The 23,777-nt window shown below is 39.2% G+C and overlaps 1 protein-coding gene across 1 annotated transcript in view; it reads right to left on the reverse strand.

Annotated features, from left to right (window-relative positions):
* The window catches only part of LOC132995493 (CD151 antigen-like), a 24,801-nt gene continuing 1,024 nt past the window's right edge, over nt 1-23,777 (reverse strand). The window contains exons 2-8 of the mRNA XM_061065531.1: nt 20,274-20,358; nt 15,244-15,435; nt 5,821-5,895; nt 3,415-3,519; nt 1,784-1,942; nt 1,492-1,578; nt 1-1,369 (exon numbers count right to left, since the gene is read on the reverse strand). Of these exons, the coding sequence (XP_060921514.1) occupies nt 1,310-1,369; nt 1,492-1,578; nt 1,784-1,942; nt 3,415-3,519; nt 5,821-5,895; nt 15,244-15,435; nt 20,274-20,357 (762 nt within the window). The 5' untranslated portion in view covers nt 20,358 and the 3' untranslated portion in view covers nt 1-1,309. The remainder of the gene's footprint in view (nt 1,370-1,491; nt 1,579-1,783; nt 1,943-3,414; nt 3,520-5,820; nt 5,896-15,243; nt 15,436-20,273; nt 20,359-23,777) is intronic.

Genomic DNA, 23,777 nt, shown 5'->3' on the forward strand with positions numbered 1-23,777 from the left:
TGATCAACATTTATTCAAACTGAAAATATTTCCAGGATTATCACAAAGAGAAATTACAGCAGGTTAATTCAGTGTCGTCTGTGAGGCACACAGTAAAAGGATCGTTACTGACAAGTGAGTGAAAAATCATCTTCTACCACGTGTCTGTTAAATACAATAATATAGTTAAGTATAGAAAAGTAAACAAAATCTTCATTTATGAAAACAATCTAAAAAAAGAGAGAGCCGTCAGTAGATAGGTGTATAAGGCTTGAGGAGATACAGTAGGTCCTTACACAAAGTTACGGTATTCAACTTTGGCATCAGTGGATAAATCCCACATATAAAAAAAGATTAAGTAAAATATCTAAAATGAGGCACTTTCTTACAAGCATAAATTAGAGGCACTGCTTGTATGTGTCAGCAAGAAGATCAAAAAATGTTTTAATCAGGTTTTAAACTTTAGAGAAGTCACATAATTGCCTCGACAATCCTCATGGATATGCTTTTGAGCAAGGCATTACCTTCCCTGAGGCAGACAGTGTGTCCTTCTCAGCAGATCTTTAAATTGAATCAAATCATGATTTAACACTGACATATCACTATGACGACATATTAGGGAATACATCCTCGTTGCTCAGAAGAAACGCCCTCAAGTGTTACACAAAATGATCATTTGCAACGTATAAAAAGTAACAGGTCAAAGGTTTAAAAAGGCCACTATCGCACAACTTTTAAAATGCATGACAGGGAAGTTAGCGTGGAAACAAAATGCTGCTGAAGATGAAGAGGGCCCCAGAGGTGTAGGCTTGTTAAACCACACACTGCTGGGGAAGGGGAAGCTGCTGTGACCAGAATTTACATTTTCCTCCAAGTGCCAGTCTTACTCCGCTGGTTTTTACAACACTTTCGAGTGCAGCATCCTGTCTGCAAACATAAACGTACATCGAGGGAATCGGAGTGGAAGAAAAAAAAAACGACAATGTTTGAGTCCCGAGTAGGCTGTCCCCACACTAATTTACACAATCTGTGTTCAAATTCCCATCAGTTTCTCTCCGAGGCTTTTTTTTTTTTTCACAGCACTGTGATCTTGGAGATGGAGCTGAAACTGCATTTTTAACGGCTAATTACCTCAAGATACCTTGTAGCGTATTTCCACCTTTTGTTTACCAAAATTAGATCCTCTGATGTGCATTTTGATCCCCTGCCAAATTTTCCTCCCCCTATGTGGCAAGGCAAAGAAAAGAACCTATGGGCTATTTGAGTTTGGCATGTGGTGATGAAGTTACCTCCTTCATCAACACTATTCATCTTCTTCTTTCTGCCTCTCTTAGTACGGCTCTGCCTTTAGACTTCGATATAGGCAGCATGTAAACACCATCCCAATGATCTGGGGATCAGATGGAAGAGAAGGAAACATGAATAAGCAAAAACTGCAGTCTCAGTGGACAAACATTCATTTGATATGTTTATGTGCAAAAACACTGCTTCAAAGTAGAGCTCTTTGCTCACCTGTACACATGCAATCCCAACCCCCACTGCTCCGATGATCTTGAGATGGTCCAGAATGAATTTCTCCAGTTTAGTGATGCAGCCACCCTAAATGAAAAGCAAAGTGTCTTTATGCTGCATCAGTAGATGTGGGAGAGTTACTAGAGTCTCACTGTAAACAGATATTGAGTATACAGTTTGCCTCTTCTCTCTCTGTTCCTCGAACACCGCAGGCTCTCTTACATACTGAGACATGACAGAAATACTGATAAGTCAACTCCACCGGCACTCACAGCACCCTTCATCCTCTCACCTCCACCTTGTAGATATTGGACGGGTGGTCCCTGCGGCCGCAGAGCTCAGTCTGAGTCTTACAGCAGCTGTCAGGCACCATTCTGCCGTTTGCGCCTCTGGAGCGGATCCAGACACTATCGGCCCAGTCCGATGAACTGTTGCTGCCACAGCACTTGAACTGTCCAGAGATGGAGGAGGAAAACAACACGTTAAAAAGAAGAGTATGGAAAGACGTAAAACTTTATCAACTGGCATTGTTTAAATCCCTAAAGACTCATCTCTGCTCATCAGAATAAAACATTAAGACTGAGGCTTGGAATCTTTGGGTGTCTCACGATACGATTCGATTTTGATTCTTGGGGTCACGATTCGATTCAGAATCTATTTTCAATTCAAAATGATTCTGGATTCATGATTCAGTCTATTTACAGTATGAATTAGTACATACGTAAGGAGCTACACCAGTTATCTGTGAGACTGGCTGAATTTCTTGCTGCTCCATTTGGCATTCTACTGAGTTAAAGAGCTAGCCTTAGCACTTAGCAGGGAGTGACTTTAGCCCAAACATTTCTTTGGCATTTATTTTTGGAAGTTATGAATCTTATTAAAATCTCAGACTGTCACTTACAAGTGAGGTAGAAAGCGAGATAGAGAATGTCATTTTAAGTCATTTGCTCTTTTGAGTTGTTTAACATTTTTCTAATATTTAGTTTTCGTCTTTGTATGTCTTTATTGAGAAACAGAACTGTGTATAGAGTCAGAAACCGAGCAGATTCAAACCCGGGCTGCCTGCTTATAGGAATACAGCCTCTGCACACACTAACCACTACCATATTGCACATGTCAGCACACATTTGCCTGTAAAAACCACAATGTGTGTTTTAGAAGTATTTTTCACATCTTTGTTATTTCTAGGAATAAAAAAACATGTTTATTAGGGGGCTTTGGTGGTGCTGGTAGGCATTTTCTTTTTTTTTTTATAGCTTTTATCAAAACCAGGCTAATGGCTTCCCCTGTTCACAGTTTTTTATGCTACGCTAAGCTAACCAGGCTGTAAACTAACCAAGCTGCTGAATTCATTAGTCATCCTATTAACTCCCAGCAAGACAGCAAAGACAGTCAAAACTATTTTCTTGAAATGGACACAAAGTAAAAAAAGGTAGAAAAAAATATATAAATAAATGGTGATGTCTGACAGCCGGGGGCATCTCGTACTTGAAAAAAAAAATCTATGCATACAAAATGAAGCGATTTATGTCTCATCTGCTGCTCATATTTATTCCTTCCGTCCTGTGCTGTCAACTGGCATAAGTCAAAGGAGAGAGTAAAACACAGACAGCAGAGGGAGCAGACAACTCCGTCAAGCTTAGCTGAAGTCTGAGTGACTTGAATCGGATTTGTCTCGAATAAACCTCATCACCGAAATCTCTAATCTGATGGGATGATAGGATACCAAACACTGTCCAATCAACAGGCATCATGTGAGGCCATGTGAATTTAGCTCAGACGCTCTAACTCGCTTATTATATTACTAACTTAATACATCAACTTTCCAATGTTTTTAAATAACTGTGGTTGTGACTGCACTCTTAACTGTAACACCCAGTTATTTGTAGATAAAATATTAAATCACCTCAGGCAGACACTCACCTCCTGCTGCAGTTTGTCTACAGCCCTGGTGATCTGCTCATGGGGGATCTGTTGATACTTCTGGGTCATGGTCTCCCTCAGGTTCTGCTTCAGCTCCTCATTCAACTGTTCAGACACACAGACCGACACAGAGTTTTGCACTGGTAGCCCACATAATTACAACAAAAAAACTCACAGTACAGCCGTGGGATAAATTAGTTGCAATAGTTGACTTTTGCTACGTATGAGATTTGTAACACAAATAATTTAAAAGCTCTCTTGACAATACATGTTACAGACAGCAGTTCTAACAACAAAGGAGCAGAAGGAGCCAGGGTTACGGCAGAGGAAGACAGTGTTTTATGTTTTATTTTTTGTTCTTTGGACCAGAGGCAGAAAAATACTCGCTGTAGGAGCGGGAGGTCTGGGGGGCTCAGTTTCTATGGCAACAAGCCAGCTGGGAGAGCACTGTAAATCAAAGCGTGAAGGAGATATCAAGGGAATGAATGATGAGGAGGGGAGGGCATAGAGATGAGAGACGGGAGGTGAAGACAGAGGGGAGGAGGAAAATGGTAGAACGAGGAAAAAGGAGGGTGAAGCATTTCATTTTACCTGTTGACTGTTTGGGAAACAAGTTGGCAGTGAAGTGGAAACAGCAATTTGAGATTTAAAGAGGCTCAATGAGCTGAAACTGCCTCTGTGCGAGAGCAAAACATAATGTGGAGCTGAATCTAATACAGCCAAACCAATAAAAACTAATGTAAGCATCTATTCAGGTGACGGCTGTGAAACTGCCCAACCAGTATCCTTGATGTTGGTTCTAATCCACAGAGATCAACAGAGTCCGCCCACTTTTTAGGCTGATCTTGTTCAGGAAGTACATTTCCCCATTCAAAATCTACATTGACATTTCACTAAATCCTTATATCATGACATCGAAGCCTGGAACCAAGACAACCAGCTACCAAAAGACTCATGACTATAATACATTTGATCGGGCGCAAAAATTGGAAAACGGAGAAAACAGCAAGAGTTTAAGAGGTACAAGAATGTGTACAGAATTAAATTTTTCCCTAGCCAAGGAACTACCCATCCCACAATCCATTGTGAACGATACCGCTTTGTGTTATATGTAACTTTTGTTATATGTCATAAGTTGTACTATATTGTAATTTGTATTGTATATATTAGTTAAATTTACTGGAGCATAACAAGGTCATATTAGTACCATTGCGAACTGATAGCTGATATAATTCGTGTTTGCTTCCTAATATACAGTATATGATATCAGCTATCAGTTCCCATACAGCGCTGGAGGGTGGAAACATTTCCATGGAAACAGTGAGCTCCACCAATCAGAGACGTCGCTGTGACACTCTTATGATCGCGGGTAGTGTAGAAGGTTGATATCATATGAACTTAGGTCTTCTACAGGAGCATATACCATCGTTTCACACTCAGGTAGCTCGTGGTAAGTCTACCTTGGATGGTTATGACATCATGGCAAAATATGAGATTGAGTTGCTTGCCTTGCTTGTGGATAATTAGCAGTTTACAAAATGTGTTCAAGTGTATTTGTGACTGAAAGATAAGGGGTAATAAAAAGGGAGGGTGGAGAAAGAGATAAAAAAAGGAGCACCTATAGAAACTTCTGCAGAACTTAATTAATGCGAGAGTCTTTTGAGGCGAAGGAGAAGGAGACAGGTTTGGAAAGCAGCAGAGAGCCTTGCAGCTCAGTGGCTTCTCGTGTTGTGTATTATGAATGAGGCAGTTATAATGATGGCAGTGCAGCTCCAGACTGAGCCTGTTGCTGAGCTACAAGCCACCAGGGTTTAAGATTAGTCAGGGAGGGACTGATGCCGGTGGAAAGCAATGTCATGGTAATATTACAAATGGGAAAAACTTTTCATCCATGGCTGCTTATTGTGCAGTCATTACAAGCCTACATTGTTTGAGCTTAACTTTGCCTTGTGAGGCTATCAATTCAGCTCTTTCATTTTCTGAAGCACATGAGATGAGCAAAATGTTCACATATGTATGTAATCTGTTGTACTAATAAGCACAAATACTCTCCAAAGTCATTTTTTTGTTCAAGTAGGGAGGGTGGAATAAGTGAACTCTTCTGTTTCAGAGAATTTCAGAATAAAATCATATCAAAATGTTTTAAATGATTTATCACAGGGCACTCAGCCTCGTTATGTGCTCTACTGGAGGCGTTTTCATACTATTTCAACTCAATGAACCCCAAGTAATATGGTCAGTCTGGTATTTGTAATTTTAATAGGCTCTCTTGGATTAGTTTCCTGCCATGTGAGTCCAATATCTAATCTTCCCGTATCTGTCAGCTGCTCCTCTGACATGTCAGGCATACAACTCAAAACCTATTGGAAAAGGGCCGTGTTTTCTTTTTGGCCCAAGGGAGATTACCTGCTGATAGTAGATATAAGCCAGGACGCCAGCGAGGATCTCCAACAGAAAGATGCACAGCAGCAGGCCAAAGTACTGTGGAGAGGAAGAAGAAGAAAATATGGTTAGCGGATGGTAATGTGATGAAGCGACAAGTGGCTTTTTAAAATCAGATATCAGAGCATTTAAAGTCATGCATGCAGCACTTCTAGTAGGGTGATTTAATAGATATGTAAGTCTGTTTGATTAAGAAACCACCAAACCAAGGCATGGTTAACATGCCTTGGTTAACATTCTTACTGCCTTTGAATACTAGCTTTGTAGCAAACAGCAAGTGAAACAGTCCAAAACCCATGCTCAAATTATTACCAGGTTTGAGATGTGATTTTTTTGAAAAGCAGACTCAAAGCAGTCTATACATACAGTACTTTAAAATATCGAATGGTTTTTTTGTGTGCTTTTGAAGTGCAGTATTCTCTCTTTATGCTCTCTCGGTCTCAATCAAGTCCTGAGGGAAATATCTGTCTCTTTAGCTGCTGAATTTTCCACTGTGTGCAGCATCTAGTCTCGAGCTGTGTTTATCTACTTGGTGCTGTGCAGATAGTGAACAGTGGGGTTTTTTAGAGCTGAAAACAGTTGCCCACTGCCAAAAATGATGTTATGAGAGCAGTGGGAGTGAATCAAAACATCAAAACAGCTACACATGGAGCTGAAAGTGACTATAAAGCACTCCAAGTCCAAGTAGAACAACAGATTCCTTTCATAAATTTTTGTAGGTTAATCACGGCGATGCTGCAACAGTATGAGAAAAAGATTAGAAGTAGATAGAGAAGGGGCGCTGGATAGCCTAGTGGTTATGTTGTGTGCCGCATGTACAGAGGCTAGTCCTCATCGCAGCAGCCATGGGTTCGAATCCGACCTTAGCCCTTTGCTGCATGTCATCCCCCACTCACTTCTCCTAACACTTCCTGTCCCTCCGGCAAAACTGGTCCAAAAAATATATTTAAAAAAAAAAAAGTGGAAAGAGAATTGAAGTGAGTAACAGCATGGAGAGCATGAGGCAGGACTTGTTTCCTCGTTTATTGTTTAGCACCAATACACCAAGTCAAATTCCTTGTATGTGTAAATGTACTTGGCAATAAAACCTGATTCTGATTCTGGTTCTGATTCTGAAAATTATCAATTAATGATCACAAAGGTGGTGAAGAAATATTTCCACATCGATAAGAACATAAGTGTGAGAGAAAAAGTTAAATGTACGATTAATTCATGCGTACTGGATGATGTAGCTTACACCATTTACAGTTAAGCAATTGTTTTGTCAAAGCAGACTTTGTTGTGAAGAGGGATATGATCTTGGGTAAAATCAAGGACTATATGTGGTTGGACTGTAAAATGTTCAGTTAATGATCTCAAAGGGCATTAAGATTTGTTTTGGAAAGCAACAGTGGAGGATGCAAAGTGGAGGATGCAGCTAAATTTAAGAACAGTTAAGCAATTTCAGACTTTGTTCAGGAATAGGACCAGAGACTTTTTCTTTTTAAGATTGTTATGTTGTTAAACACAAACACACCAACACGTGAGGCCTCAAAACCTTCACAGAAGAGGACTTAATGCAGAGTTGTTCTGTATTGCCCTTTTTGAAGAGGTTTGCATAAAGAAGTAATACTGTAGTAATGTATATATACATATACATATAACCTTGCCAGACCATAAGAGATTTCTTAACTGATGAAAAAGCTAAAACTCCTTTCTTTAACAGTTTTCTATTTTTGATCAGGCCTTCAGCTCAAAGTTGGTTTCTTAAATCCTGAAGATGCATTAAGTCACCGCGCCAATGCAGATTTCAGTGTGCTTGCTCTGAGCTTTCCTGTTCAGAGTTTATCGCCGGTGTCTGATTCGTGATTGGGCCTGTGGAGTTTTAGGGACTGTCTGCTTTTCATGCCAAGTTTGTTCAGAATTAAGGACAAGAGGAGATATTATCAGACAAAAAAAAAAAAAAAAACCTTGACCTAAATTCCTCTGGCCAGCTGCTATCAGAGGGAAGAAATCAGCCGCTAAAGTGGACTCGCTCTTTGATTTGATAGCTTGTGCTGATTAGATCTCTGATTGGCTCCGAGTCTGATAGTTGGGCAGAGACTGAGGTGCATTTTGAAGTTGTGTTGATGGTTCAAGAAGTAAGACAACAGATCCAGAATGCAGGAAATGTAAGATTAAACAAATCAAACAAATGAAAGTAATCGCAGTGTGTGATGATCCAATCCAACTGCAGTTCTACTCAATGTTTTGGGAAATAACAGCCAGTTTATACAGTTGTGATACATACTTTTTCAGATCAAAAAGTGACATGCTTTGCCTCACGTTTGCAATTTTTTTCAGGCTAAGGCCAATGGTTTTGTTTGATAATGATGATCTTAGGATGGTCCTGATGCTGATAAGAACTCTCAAGGACAGATGTCGATGTTGTGCTTTGCCTCTGTGCACTGCCTGTCAGGACCTGTGTGTCCGTTTGTTTGTTTGCACTTACTGACGTTGTTTCCTCCTCTCTAGATCCTTGCTAGTGTTGTTCTTACTCTCTGATGTATGTCACTTTGGATAAAAGCGTCCGCTAGATGAAATGTAGAATTGTAGAGAGGTCTTTTAAAGGATGGAAGCTAAACAGAGGCAGAAAGTATCTGTTATTAATAAAGAATAAAAATAACCATTGCAATAAATTAACTCATCGTCATAATCATCGAAGTCATCAGTCAAAAAGACTGAAAAGAAAATAGACTTACTAGATATTGTATCGTATGTGGTTCCTGTCAGTGAGGCCACTTACATCTTCTAACGAGGGAATGCCGATGAGTGACAGCTTTAAGCTAACTCTGGTACAATCAAATGGCAATATCCGGAACATTTGTGAATGGACCATGAACAGAATTAAAACGTGACTAAAAATAAGGTGACCAGTATGGTGAATATCACACTGATGACATTAGAAAGTTAGTCAGTAGTATACTAAAGACTCTTTAACATAGTTTACATTGTTAACACATTTCAGTGTGGGCTATTGTGATGCTGCATGTGCTGCAGACAGTGCTGAGAGGATTGTTTACATGATGTCGCAGTAAACTCTTCTGGAAAAAAAACTCCCTTTCTAAATCCTTCCAAGAATAGTTTTCTGCATTATGTGTCTAAAATATAGAATGTATTGTGTCCAAAAACATTGGCCGAGTGATGTGTTGGTCTCGCTCTTCTAAGTGAACTGATGCCTACCAAACATTGTATAGAAAATCCTGTCAAATGTAGATGAAGACGAGGACAAAAGAGATAGTAGCAGGCACATATTTCAGACTCTGACTTACAAAGCATGCTTCCCAGAGTGATCCCACATGGACAATGATGTATAGAGAGGGTATGACTGGACAAAAAGATGTTGCAGATGGTTGTAGAGATGGCTGCAGAGACCAAGTCGGGTGAATTACTGACTGCAGTGACTCCAGAGGATTCTTCATGATATCAGGCACACTCTCTTTCTCTCACAGACATACTCATTTTACGTCAGAGCTGCCAGTCTTTCCCCGGGTGACTTCAGGGCACGCTGTAATTACTGCAAATATGTCTCTCAGTGGGTTCATAAGTACAACACTTTTTTCAGAGCCCTGCATTGGCTTCACACTCAACGGCATGCTGCACGTAGGCTTCCTGGCCAAACTACAAAACATCTGACATCTCCGGGTAAACTCAGACTCATCTTGCTGAGGTTGTTAGAAAATATTTGAACAGTTTCTTTGACCTTTTATGCCCCCACTTCCACAGTAGCCATATTTCTCCAGAGTTTTCTTAACTCATTTCCTCCATCATGCACTCAGTGTACATAAAGGAACAACAGATAGCTGCAGTGAGAATGCAAACATTTGTATGCAGCTCCGTGTCTGACTGTGTTTCTTTTTTCAGACTTCATTAGAAGTGTACCGCCGCCTTAACAATTACTGAGTAAGCAGGAGTTCAGAGTCACGCTGAAGGTGACTTTCATCAGACTGATAACGATCAGACACGTGTCTGTTTTTAGAGAGGAGTCATCCTGTGACCTTTGGGCTACAATGTCAACTCTCCAGCCTCACACAATGAGCTGATCAATGGGAACTTTAAACTAACTTTAGCTGTGTCTGATTTAACCATTGGTTCTGTATTGACCTCAGGATATTTGTTAAGGGCACTGCATTTGGATGTCTAATACTAGGCTTGTCTAATCAGCCCTCGTGACTCTTCTGTTTTTCCTGGAAGACCCCTGTGTCTATTAGAGTTTCGCTTACAAGCAAGCCTGACATTTCAAACCTGATAATCTGTGAGCTGATATGTAAACCTGATCTGTTATCATAGACGATGCAACATGCTGGGCCTTTATTGTAGAGACTGGACAGTGGATAGAGTCGGAAATCAGGGCGAGAGAGAGAGAGAGAGAGAGAGAGTGGGGAATGACATGCGGGAAAGGAGCCACAAGTTGGACTCGAACCTGGGCCGCCCTCCTGGAGGACTACGCCTCCTCCCATGGGGCGCAAGCACTAACCGCTAGGCTACCGCCCGATTACATTTTTTATGTGAGATGTAAGAAGACAATGAAATATTTGAGGATAGTGGTTGAGATCGCAGCTCCAGCCTACAGTCATAAATTCAACAACATTAGATGTATACATATATATATATCAAACTTTAATGATATTAAACAAATGTTGCTTATATCAAGTTAAACCTTGTCTGCAATGAGTAACGCACAGAGGTGGAATGGTGATGAACGTTCCGCTGCTGATCCGCCATCAGAGGTAGTAACTGGTGCGTAATAGACTGTGTAATATCTTTGAGCTTGTGTATATCTACCTTTTGTATTTTTAATTCATACCGACATTAAATATATTACATTGTTACAATGCACTGTGTAAGTACAAATGATAAATGACAGCAAAACGATGGAGTCATGTTAAGGGCTCTTGAGAGGAGAAAATGTCAACATTGGAGAAGCTGGAGGAAATTATGTTAGACATTTCTGACAATTATTAATAAATGTACTGAAAAATGTCTGTCCATCTACTTATCGAGTATTTGATTCATTTCAAGATCAAATAGTTTCATCAGGTGCTAAAGACAAATTTGTTTTTATCCTTGTCAATTTTAGTGTAAATTCTACTTGAACATACTGCGTGTTTGTGTGTGCATACTTGTTTAGATTTATATCATCTCTTCTGCTGACAGTAAAGCCAACTAAGATATCAGAATATATTGTGGGCTCTGATATCTTCCATGTGGTCTAACAAACTGTGTATCTGTCAAAACAAGTATGAAACAATGCACACAGTTCACTTATGAGCATAAACTAAATAAATAAGATGATCACAAAGAAAAATCTGTGAAAAAAAAGCATACAATGTCAGCACTAGTTTTATGGACAATTTGAATTTCATAAATAAAAGATTTTGGATGAAGACAAAGTGAGGGGGAATTTGTTACGCGTTAAAAATGCAAATTCTTACAAGATGAAGTGACAAGATGTCACTCCATTAATTGGCTTCTTTGATTTATGATATAAAGTCAGTATAGCTCACATAAACACACACATACACACATTAACACACACACACACACACACACACACACACACACACACACACACACACACACACACACACACACACAGAACCACATTATATTCTCCATCTTTGGCAATCTGTTGCTATCACTCGTCCCTCCTGACAAGTTCATTCCTCCTCTGTGATTCATGGCTGTGATCTCAACTCCCCAACATGCACCATGCATTCAGCAAACACACACAAACACACACCAAACTCACAGGGAAGGTGTGCACTGATTTCAGATCCAGCACGGCCACCTTTTTAGTGAAATAGCTAACCTAGACCTCTTGAAAAGATACACTACCTTCTTTACTCACAAAAACAACAACCTGGATATGTCTATGTAACTGACCTTGAAAATAAGTAAACTTAAATAAGCTGGGATGTGTTTTTAATGTCCCTTTTTTTGGAAAAAACCTCACTCTGGACTTTCTGTCTAGCTCTACTTCCCTTGTTGAAGCCATAACGACACTCCTCAGAATCTCCGCTGTGCATCTGAATAAAGCCTCGCCCTCTATGAGTGATGATCATTATAACTTAGTCATGAAGGACTCCATCAGGTTGCAGGTCAGGCATGCTGCGAGTTGAGCAGCTGGACAGAAATTAAATACAAAGCAGAGACTGCTCACAGTGTCCTTCCACTTGCAGCTCTGCCAGCCTGTTGTCTTTTATAGAACAACTTAAAAACAGAAATAAAGGAGCAAAATAAGACCTTAAGTCAGATTTTAAAAATAAACTGAGAGGAACTAGAGATACTGAGAGGTACTAGGAGACCGTCAGAAAGTAGATCTCTAGTTGAGCATTTGTTCCTAAATTTGACACATCAAAACCAGGTAGAAGCTTAAAAACCACAGTGATATAACTTTATGAATCATTCTTCCTTATATGACAGAATGACCTCGTACACACTGTTATGTCTGTACAGTATGTCAATGTAAAAAAATGAACTACTGTCAAGTTATTCACTGTCTCATTCAGTTTATCACAACCCTTTTTTTTTTTTACATTATATACATATTAGGAAATTAAGGGATGGGGTGATATAGGATTTATGACTTAAAAATGGTGTCTAATTTGCTAACATCCAGTTTCATATGATGGCTTTGAAGAAGGTTAGGCCAATTAATCCTGTATTGATGCAAGGCAGCGTCTCGATTCAGCAACAATTTAAAGCATATACTTAGTCCAATGGCTAGCCTGAAAAAATTAAAACAATGAACTTTTGTCCCTCTCCCTTTTTGGCCAAAATTTGAAATGTACTTCCTGTATGGTTTGTCTGTAGATAGGTTTTAAACAAAGTGAAAGGAGTAGGGAAATAAAAAACAACGATAGAAAGAGAGAAAGTAAAACAGAAAAGTACAAAAAGAGACAAACAGTCAGACTTGCAATATGTCCCCTCAAACTGTATGAAGTCAGTGTTTCCACAGGTGGATCCGGTCTATGTTAGGATTACTTTCCATTTGGCTCTTCCATTTGGAAGGGAAAAGTTGCTCCTCCTTCTCCCTGAGTCATTACACTGTTCTGTCACTTTTCTACAACCAAACAATAAGTCTGTATGTTTGCAGACACACACCACACCCTCCTATCTTGGGATAGTTTCCCTCTTTCTATTTGTCTTGCTGACCTCTCTCATACTTGCTGTAGTAATAACATCATTAAAAGCCGTACAGAGGGACTGATTTGGCATTCTCTTTAATCAGCGGCTGCTGGGTCATTTGGGCCGTACAGTTGAAGATTATCTGACTGATTCTGTGGCTGGATCAGCTGTTTTTGTGCTAAAAACGTGTGACCTTTGAGCTTACAGGACACTGTGGACAATCACTGCTGTCTTCAGATACTCTGAGCAGGTACCAGGCACTCAGCACATAAAGGAAAAACAATTACTCTCCCCCTCCTGCCATCTCGCCCTTATGTTTGCCCTCTTAAGCAATCCCGATAGCATCTCTCCTTGCCGACAAGTTCATTTCTTCACCGTGATTCATCGCCCTAATCTCCACTTTTCAGGATGCGCAGAGCGTTTCTAACCTGCACAACACGCAAGAGAAAAGTTGGTGCACACATCTCAATTTGTACAAAGATGCCTGAGCTATAAATCAAATAATCTGGATGTATGGGGGACTTCATTTAATGTGTATAGTTCTATAGACTTTTCTATTATGTTTTAAGCAAAAAGAAGCTCTGGCAGCTCTGGGAATCCACTGTAAGCACACACAACTGAGTTTTTTTTAAATCTGCCTGGAGATTCAAAGCTTCTCGACGCAATACGGAACTCAAAATTCCTCCCAAAAGTGGGTGTCTGTGTTTAGATAAGTATAGGAAAGATCCTGACGAGTAGGTAGCTACTCTTGAATGGGGTGACTGGCGTATGGTTGGACTTGTTGGAAGACTAGAAATGTGGGACATGAGCACAGTCCAAAACTAATTCCAACTAGAGAGCGATTATGTTACTGTCTCTAAAGATGCACAAAAGACATTTTCTAAGTGTGCCAGGTTTCTATGGACTCATTTTTGTTGAAAAGTAAAGCATGCCAAAAATGAGAAATGTTCCTGCAAAGTTTATATGAAACAAACATTTGACACCCAAGTTTTGATCATGCACACATCTGTCCTTGTGTAATGTGAAGATGAGGTTCTGAGGAGTGTATGATCAGTAAAGCACTGCTGTATTTGTTGGCATAACTCTGTGCCAGGTACAGTGTGTGCCAAAACAAATATGGGCTAACAAGCTCCTGCTTCATGATGTTTTGTTTTGTCTGAACTGAATGAGATCCAGGCTGTTATTTGGCCCCGGTGAGTTCTCAGTTTGGATGTGCGACCACATTATCCCTGTGAGTCCACCGTATACTTCTACAATGAATGTTGGTTTGTAAGACACCTGTAATTTATTTGACTTCAAAGTGAGTGAGGATTTTTATCAATTTGCCATTTTGAATCTAATCCTGTATGTCCTAGACAAAGATAAACTAATCATAATTTATGTAATGACCATGAAGTTATTCAAAATCAATCTATGCAATTAATAAAAACATATTTTTTAAGTTTTTCAAAAGTTAAAGTGAGTACAGCTTGGGTATGTTTATTTTTCTAGGCCCCGACCGATAAGGGATTTATTGGTCCGATCCTTGTATCAATATTGGAGAGAGAAAAAAAATCTGATACTGATATATCAGCTGATAGCTTTCTGCGATCTATCTTCGATCTGTAGAGATAGATAGACATAGATATACACATTTATTGTGTTGATCCCTCAAATGCAGTTAACATATACTTGTGGTAAAGATTTATAATGAAGACAAGATGGTCACTCAACTGGAAAGTAATTGTGCATTTACGTGCATCACAGCCATACACTCTGGAGGGTGATAATGCTGGTTGACATCCATGTAACACACTCTGCTGGTGGAAGAGAACTAGAGTGATACAATAATACTCAAATTAAATGCTATTTCACTGGTGAATAAATGTAGTAATATCAGCGTATATTCTGCGATAAAATAAACCAATACCAATAGTCACTGGATCTGCTAATATCGTCTGACATTATCCGCTGGCCGATTAATCGGTCGGGCTAGCTAATATTTTATGAAATAGGTTTTCAAAGAGGAATGTGGAAAATATGAGTTTAAGAAACTTTACTTTAATGAGAGTGGGTGGCAGGAAAAAACGGTAACCACTTGTCTGTTTTGTCAAATTTCTTGAAAAAAACAAAACATGGTTGGTTGTTTTCTCATTTTAAGTAAGAGAACAAGTGATTGCAGTTTCATATACTGTAATATTTCCACTGATGTGCTGTGTGCATCTTGTATTATCTCTCAACCTCGACGTGATCTCTTACCACTTGCAGTAGCCTCCTTCGCTCCTTGAAGGTGGCACAGCAGCCTAGCACGCCTGTTACCATGACGATGGCTCCAGCCAGGACCAGTATGTAGGCGGAGGCAGCGTAGGTCTTGGAGGAGAGAAGGCTGATGTAGTCACTCTTCTCAACCAAGGTCCAAACACCCACCGCCATCACCACGACCCCCGCCAACTGGGAAAAGAGGAGCACATGATAGAATCAGATCTACACCAGTGGCCGACAGCACACGTACAACTCTGAGGAGACAAAAACTGAGAGTGCCGAAAAGTTTCAATTATTCATCAACCAAGTCTCCTTCAAAGCGGTGAAGGAGACACCTTGAATAATCGCCCCTATGGTGGAAAGTGAACAGATTGAAAAAAAGACCCACCACGTCCTCACAAAATAATCTAATCTTGAATCAGATTATGCTGTAAGATAATTGTGAATGAGCTGACTGAGCTGCGCGGGTCAGGAAGCCAAGGCTGTCGATAATACTTAGACGGGTTTGATACTAAAAAGTTAAATCTTAGCTACGTCTGCGGCCATTAGTCAGATGATTTGGGAAAAGAGGAACATTAGTCAGCAACTATTTTGGACATCTTAAACCCTGGATTCAGACTGTCAGTCAGAACTAAGACTTACTGTCAGTGACATTACCGTTATTTACATATTCTGTAATGTAGTGTGACAAGGTTGCAAGGGCAAGAAAGACGTCAGGGCGCAGGAACAGGATGAGCACTAAAAGAGGCATTACATCCTTTGTACCACGTAGCATTCAGCTGCTTAATAAACTCTGATCATACAGTATGAAGTTGGCACTCTGCACTTTATTGAACCTGCTTTTGAAATCCTTCATGTAATCATGTGATGCTTTAATGATGCATTTTATATGTGATGATGAATGATGTATTTTTGTCCTGTATATGGCTTCCACGTCTTTGGTAACTTTAATTGTGTTTTGATGCTCTTGGTGCAAGGCAAATCGCTCTAGGGGCAATAAAGTTTCCATTCATGTCACAGGCTGTTTCTTCTTGTTTCATAAAGACCTAATGGCAAACACATGTACATTTAAAAAAATTCATTTCAACTTTAAACAGTTGTAACTAAATGTCAATTTGACAACGTTGGCAACGTTTTCTTGCTCTTAAATGTAACTAAAATAAATACATTTTTAATTATTTTAGTTCATATTTTCTGGTTCAAGACAGACTCAAGTGTTAGAATTTGCAGCTTTCCTTTTCCATCTTTACTGTTGTCATACGAGAATACATTTAATATCAGTAAGTACAGATTCTTGGGCCCTAAATTATACAAATACTATTTTTTCTTGTTACATATTTCCATTTACAGACTAACAGACTAATTAAGAAAATCCCTTGCAGGTTAACTAATATATTTGTATCTATATTCCACCTTGGCTCCCCTACAGTCTTAGTGTAGCCAGACCATGATTACATGGACAAACTCTTCTACTGTCACTCTCTTACTTTCTTCTCTATCAGTGTCCTCTGCCGTCTCTTTGTCCTTGCAATGATATATGTTTGGTATTAAGAACACTGAGCTAAGATAGTAAACCATACAAGTATACCATCAGGGCTTTTTTTAAATCCGGAAACAGAGCCATCCTTCTCTCTGGAGATCATATCCAAGTAATGTTTTGTTAATGCTGGCACAGGAGTTTGGAGCGTGGAGTGGGAACAAAAGAAGCACCATTTTCCATATTACATTTTACCGTAGCATCAAAATAATTTTGAAGCTTAATTTTCCAGGAAAATAGTGACATGTTGTTGCTTCAAAGTCTAAAGAAGTCTAAAATTAAGTTATCAGGATTGACCAAGAGTAAGAACAAAACTGCACAAAAGTCAATGCTTTAATCCACCATAAAACTGTCAGAGTCCATCATCTCCAACCATATCTAATCTCAGAGTATGAGGAAAATTTAACTCGTAGGATATCACAATGACAAGTAGCAGCTGGTGCAGCAATGCAACACAAGTCTGTCATCCTCTAAAAGTCATCAATCCAACAGCTTGTGTAATTCTGATTTTTTTTATAAAGACAAAGAAAGATGATGATGGCTGCAGAAGCTACACACTGAGTCAGATTCACACCCAGAAACAGAGCGGCAGGATTAAACACAGAACAACAAGACTGAGTAGAACACTTCAGTCAACTGTCTTTACTCAGCATTACTGTTTTAAAGAGGGCTTTATACGCAACAGGAGGGGTCATAAAGTGAGTTACAGTGCTGGATTCTTTTGTTTGAATTCTTACTTCCACTGAAGTATGGTAGAGTTCAGTTCAGGCCATAACCTGATAACTATACATATGTCCACTCCCTCCATGTCTGAAGCCTGTAGACAGCAGATATCTTCAAAAGTCTGTGATTCTCTGTGCGGTGGCTCATGATGAGCATTTAAATCCCCGACCTTCTGTCACCAGCTGCATTTTAGAAGTAAACAGCACTATAAAAGATGTCCCATTGAGTTGTTGGTTTCAATTTAATACTTAGACTCTGATGCAAGAGAGACTTTAGATAATTTTTACACTCCACATTATAAAGAAACCATGTGAAACAGTTTTGTTTGCATTACTTTTTTGTTTCTTCTACATAAAGCTTCTTAAGACTTTCTAAAAATCCTCATGCTACCCGTAGAGTCCAGCCCAGACAGCCACAGTATTAGTAACAGAAAGGGGTTCAGCAATAATCACTCAATGCGGGATTGAGCTGCAGCTTTATCTGCTGTTAAAACTCAATGAACCACAGGAATTAATGAATACTTTTCAAGTGTAATTGAATGTTGCACATGGGAAATGCACTATTTGCTGACCTCCAGTGGCAGTTAGAGGTAGGAACTGGAAGAAAATGAAAGTTCAAAGGACCCTGAGGTGAAGAAGAGATTATGCCAGATCAATATGTCTTCTGTTTGCTGGGTGACACTATAGAACACCATAGATAGATATGTATTTATTTTACTCTATTTTATTCTAATTCTAAGGTGTTTGTGCAGTGCACCATTGGTGCTGTAATAACATTAATTATTCTGCTGCAGTATGCTTTTTTCAATGGCTCTGCTGTGCTCTGCTTGCTCAAAGTTATATACTTGGCCTTTACATTGTTTTTCATGTTCACACCGCAGATTCTGTTTGCATTTGGGATCTGAAGGCCATCCAAGTTGATTTCAAATGTTCAAGTCAAGTTTTCCAGAACAAAGTGGAGCGTACTATGACAGCTATTTCATCATTGGTGTAATTTAAACTAAAAATAGTTAAACATTTTTTAACCTCAAAATGTACAAAAGATATGTACTAGGAATATGACTCCAGAACTTGTACTAGTTCTTAACGTTGACTGGGTCTTTATCAAAATCTTTTATTCTTGTTCTAGTGAGTCTGTTTTAACCTCATCTTCTATCCGCTGGTTTGGTTCTCTTAATCTGAAAATTAGGAAGAAGTTGGAGCAAATAGTGAGAATGTGCAGTAAATTTGCTGGCACTAGTTTTGATGAACTTGCCCTTTGACACAGAGCCAGAGCTACAAAAAAAGTACAGGCTATCCTTGGTGACCACATTCACCTACTTTATATAGAGTACAAGCTGCTGCCATACGGTCGGTGATATACTCTGCCAAGGTGCAGGACGAACAGATAAAAAAAACAAATTTGTCCCTGGTATTGGTCTCCTCAACAGCATCATGTGCTGATATTCTATCCAGAAATACTTTCATAGCAGCCATGCATAAAGCTACAATAAATACTTTTTCCAAACAAATTTAGTCAACAGACTTAATTGGGTCCCTAAATATTCATGTTTGTTACTCCAGCATCTGACACTGAAATTACTGAGAAATGTTGGTCTTGCCAATCTGACAGACATCAGCTTTTTTTGGGCAGACAGATGATTATCACATATGGGCAGAGCTGTAAGTGTGATTTCACACAGAACGAGAACGAAACACACACCCTTCATCTGCTGACAGTGAGGCGGCTGCTGTGGTGTTTGACTCCTGTTTATCACCACATAGGGAAATTATGAGATCAGTTATTTGGTGTGCTCCCATCCTGGAACGCTGTATTCTTGACACTAAAAATTTGAAAAGAATCCGGCTGTGAATGCATCTTTTGTGTTCTTCTGTGAAAGTATGCAACTTGGCTTTGATTCTATGAACTGGAACAGCAGCAGGCATTTATCTTCTGCCTGAAAAGAGGCTTTGTTGATGGGTTCAGAAGGAGTTTTATCAGCTAATTTTTCAAATTTACACCAAGTACATAACAACATATTCATGTCTGCAAAGCCTAAGCTGTGTGCATGTGTCTCCCTGTCATTTTGCTGTCAAAGAAAAGAATGTTTTCACTGGCTTCGGTTTGTTAAGACGGAAAATAGCCTGTTCTTTTAAAGGAATTAGGTTACATATGTTTTCTGATAGGTTACTGTTAAATTAATTTCACAACTTGGGCTTCTCTGGAGAGAGATATCTGTGTTGATCCCTCTGGCTTTTTAGTTTTTGTTTTAACAAATCATTTTCAATCGATTGACAACGAATTTTCTACACATTGGATTTGAGCAGAGGCTAAAATGAAACCACCACAAACATTGTACTGCCATGCAGACCACCCACATCTAGACATTAAACCTTATTCATAGAGAAAACTTTCACGCAAAATTATTTATCTTTTAAACCAACTGTGATGCATGCCCACAGGGCAGTGATGGGGAATCATTTTGCAGGTCTACTTTGCTTTACTCTTCCAAAAACAGTAACATATGGCAACCCTTGAGGTTAGTTTTAAACAGATGTCATTCTTTCACTGTCTCAGGAGTTCTCTTGCTGAGAAAAGGTTATTATAACCAATAAAAACCATCTCCAAACCAACAAACCAAAGCAAGTGTTTAGAAAGTGAAATACTCAGATCATAAATCCTGCTCAAGTACGCAGGTGACTGAGAGAGAGAGACCCTTTAAACCAACACAAATACGTTGGCAATTAACTCTTTAGTGCAGGCTTAACTCAGCAGAGTGGAAACTTACCCAAAAGAGAAAGTTGAATGTAAACAGGAGGTACTTCAGGCAGACGGTTCCACATGCTTCTTTTTTCTCCTCATTGGCCCCCATGCTGGAAGAGACAGCAGATTAAATGTTAGTATGAAATGCAAGGAGTTATGTTTTGCAGCTTCAACACAGTCAATACACTGAACCTGTGACCAAAACACAGCATGTAAATATTAATGGACGAAGCCTGAGTGAAGTCAGCCATCTGTTACGGCATTGGGCTCCAAAGGCTCATCGGCAGCCGCCGCCATGTTGGAAATCCTGTCTCAGCCTAACTTTCAGTCAACCTAAAGACAGGCTGAGAGTCGAAGCTGAGGCGGATTTTGGGCCTCTTGTTGAACCATTACATCGCGGCGAACTGTTAATGATGTCAGCTACGCGCCTAACTATGGATAACACGTTTCGTTTTCAAAATAAAAAAGGTGTGTTGGTAAAGGTAAGTGTGTAAAGGTGGCTGGTGTCTTGTTCTTTCATTGTAGAAACCTGTTGATGTTTTCTAGAGACACATTTAGTAATTTTTATATGGGTTCAAACAGGTTTGTATCTGCATACAACCTTTTTTTGTAAACTAAGCAAGATCTCAACTTCAACTTTATTTGTCCCTGAATGGCGATTGATTAGGCAACTGTTCAAAAACCCAATTATAATTAGTTTGCTGACATAGATGACAAAGAAAGGCAGAAACATTGTTGCATTTTCTATAGTAATAACTGTAAAAGGGTAATTAATGCAGGATCTGATCAACTAATTGTTGAAGCACAAACAGGCTGAGAGGGTACAGCGCAGCCTGGTAGTTGGCATTGAGGCTAAAGAATTGGGCTTCAAAGTGAAAGCAAGCCTTTCTTTTAATGTGAGGTGCTTTTAGCAAATGAGATGCTACAGGGCTAAAGCAGAACATAAGGGAGTAAGCATCAGATCAGCAGTGTAGGCAGAATCAGTGAGCTGAGTTATTACATGTGTATGCAGGGAGATCCATGACTAAGCACTGAGTAGGAGCTGCCAAAGGCTGGAAATTATACCCACCCACTTCCCTGGAACTTAGTACCAATAATATGCAATGCTTCTATCAGCAAAAATGAACTTCAGTTAGCAGCAGATTATTTTTTTTCAGCAGAGTTAGGTTCATAAATCAGATTTAAAGAGACAGTGTTTTTTTTAAAGCAGGATTAAAATTACATTGAATCTTATCTCCACCATCTCTGTGATCAGGCCGCAGTATGACACTGTATTAACATTTGACAATGTATTCACTACAACAACACGACTCGAAAGCTTGAAATTTGCAAGATTTATAGCTCCAATCTCAGAAAAACACTTGCTGCCTTCATGTAATCTTTGTTCGAAAAGTCTCACGCTTTTTTTCTTGGCTTAGTTACCACTCAAGCCCGGACTTGCCCCCCTCTGACTGCCTCCTCATTTCTCCTCTCCCTCCCATGACTCTTCAGTCTGCTCCCCCTCCCCCACAGACACTACTGTCAACTCAGATGTGAGCACTGAATGAATGAGTGAGAGAACGTCTGGGCTTCTGTCTGTCCACCATCTGGCCCTCTTAGCGCGATCCTGTTAATTGAAATCAAACATTACCTCCCTATGGGACGTTTTAGAGTTGAAAACAGCTGAGTCAAGAAGGTACATTTAACAAGTCTTCTAAAGGAAAGAAAAATAATACACTCAAAAGAAATGTCCTTTTTACATATTGGGTAAGATGTTTTGCTGCATAATTAGGAATAGGAATCATATCAGATTCAGTTTATTTTAGTATGTGGTATCTTTACTCAAAGGCCCATTAAATACGCCTGTTGTCTGTCAGCCAGGATATACAGCCTGTCTGACACACTCACTATAAACAGCATTTAGTAATGTCTCGTCTAATCTGGGGAACTACAGTGGTGAAATACTTGGAACAGGTCCAGAGGAGTTTATATTACCTGCATTTGCTATCAGGTATTTTCAAATGTTGGGAAGTTGTCAGGCCTGGTATGGAAGATATATTTGCAAAAATTGAACCAAAACGTATTTTTTATGCAGAAATTTTCAGTATTAGCTTTGAAAACAAAGAACAGCTTTGGTGAATACTAAAATAAAATGAACTTATGAAAAAGCGTGGCAAGGCCGCTATTTCAAAATATTTTTTTTAAATTAGAAATGTCACTAAAATTCAGTATAAAAATGATGTTATGTGTTGCTTAAAGTGTCTGTGGGGAACAGTTGGTACATATCGACTATCGTATCTCTTGTAGAAAAGCAGTCCACGCTAAATTTGTGTAATTACTTTAATTTTAACTTTAATTATTTTTTTCTGACACGAAAACTCATCCTGCTTTCTCAAAATCTCAAAATTTCATTTTGTTTGCTTATGAAGGTCATCAACAGGCCTCAGTATCATTTCAATCCATTTTAAAACCAGTTAAAAACTCCACGCAGGAGCTTTAAAGGAGGGCAATGATTTGGCTGGCCTGCATGGCTAGGACTCCTGTTCTTATTATTCTTTACAAAGTAACATACTCTCTTGCACAGTTATAGCTGCAATGAAAAGTAATCAACAGAAAAACATTATTTAAAAATTCCGAAGCTGATCCTTTGTTTTAAGTTATTTAGTGAAATGATTTTTGCTGTTTTTCTTTTTTTTCTAATTTTATTGTACATGTTGAATTTATAACCGTATGCTGAAGCCTTGACCTCGATCCTATTTCATTGTCTTCTTACATCCCAGATAACAAATGTAATTGGACGGTAGCCTATCGTGCGTGCCCCCCATGTGAGGAGGCATAGTCCTCCAGGTGGACGGCCGGGTTCGAGTCCGACCTGCGGCTCCTTTCCCGCATGTCGTTCCCCAATCTCTCTGTCTCCCTGGTTTCTTTACTTAGTCCACTGTCCTAAATCTAAAAAGATAAAATAAATAAAGGAATAACAGGCGCCCCCCCCCAAAAAAAAAACAACAAAAAACATACATTAAAAGTAATAGGTAATGCAAAGAACAGGGTTCAGCTCTGTGTATTTAACAAAATAGTTACTCTTGGATAAATGAGTACTGTGTTACATGTGAAGGTCTGGACACGGACAATCACACGTCAAACCCATTTCATTCTCACATCCTATATTTAGACTCATCTGTCTCCACTCCTGATTGTAAATAAAGTCTGATGACAATAGAGAGCTGCTGAGTTTAGACACATTTACACTGGACTTCTGCAACTGGATCTGTTTTGGTGTAAAAAAAAAAAAAAAATTAGCATTAAAGTCTGGATTGAGCAAGTCTCAAGGTATGCATTATGTAGGTGCACTGGGTCATTAAGCAAAAGCACTTGTCAGAGCCTATACCAGGACTTTTTGTGGGTCTGACTTCTGAGCCATTGTAATGTTATTTACCAACAATTTGATTAAAAGTTTTCGTATAAGTGTTTCCAAATTTTTTTTAAAAAAGGTGAAAAGCTAACATTGATAAAAGGTATACCACATCCTGAGTAGCCTCTTCTCATAAAG

This window comes from Labrus mixtus, chromosome 1, assembly GCF_963584025.1.
Source record: "Labrus mixtus chromosome 1, fLabMix1.1, whole genome shotgun sequence".
Lineage (NCBI taxonomy): Eukaryota > Metazoa > Chordata > Actinopteri > Labriformes > Labridae > Labrus > Labrus mixtus.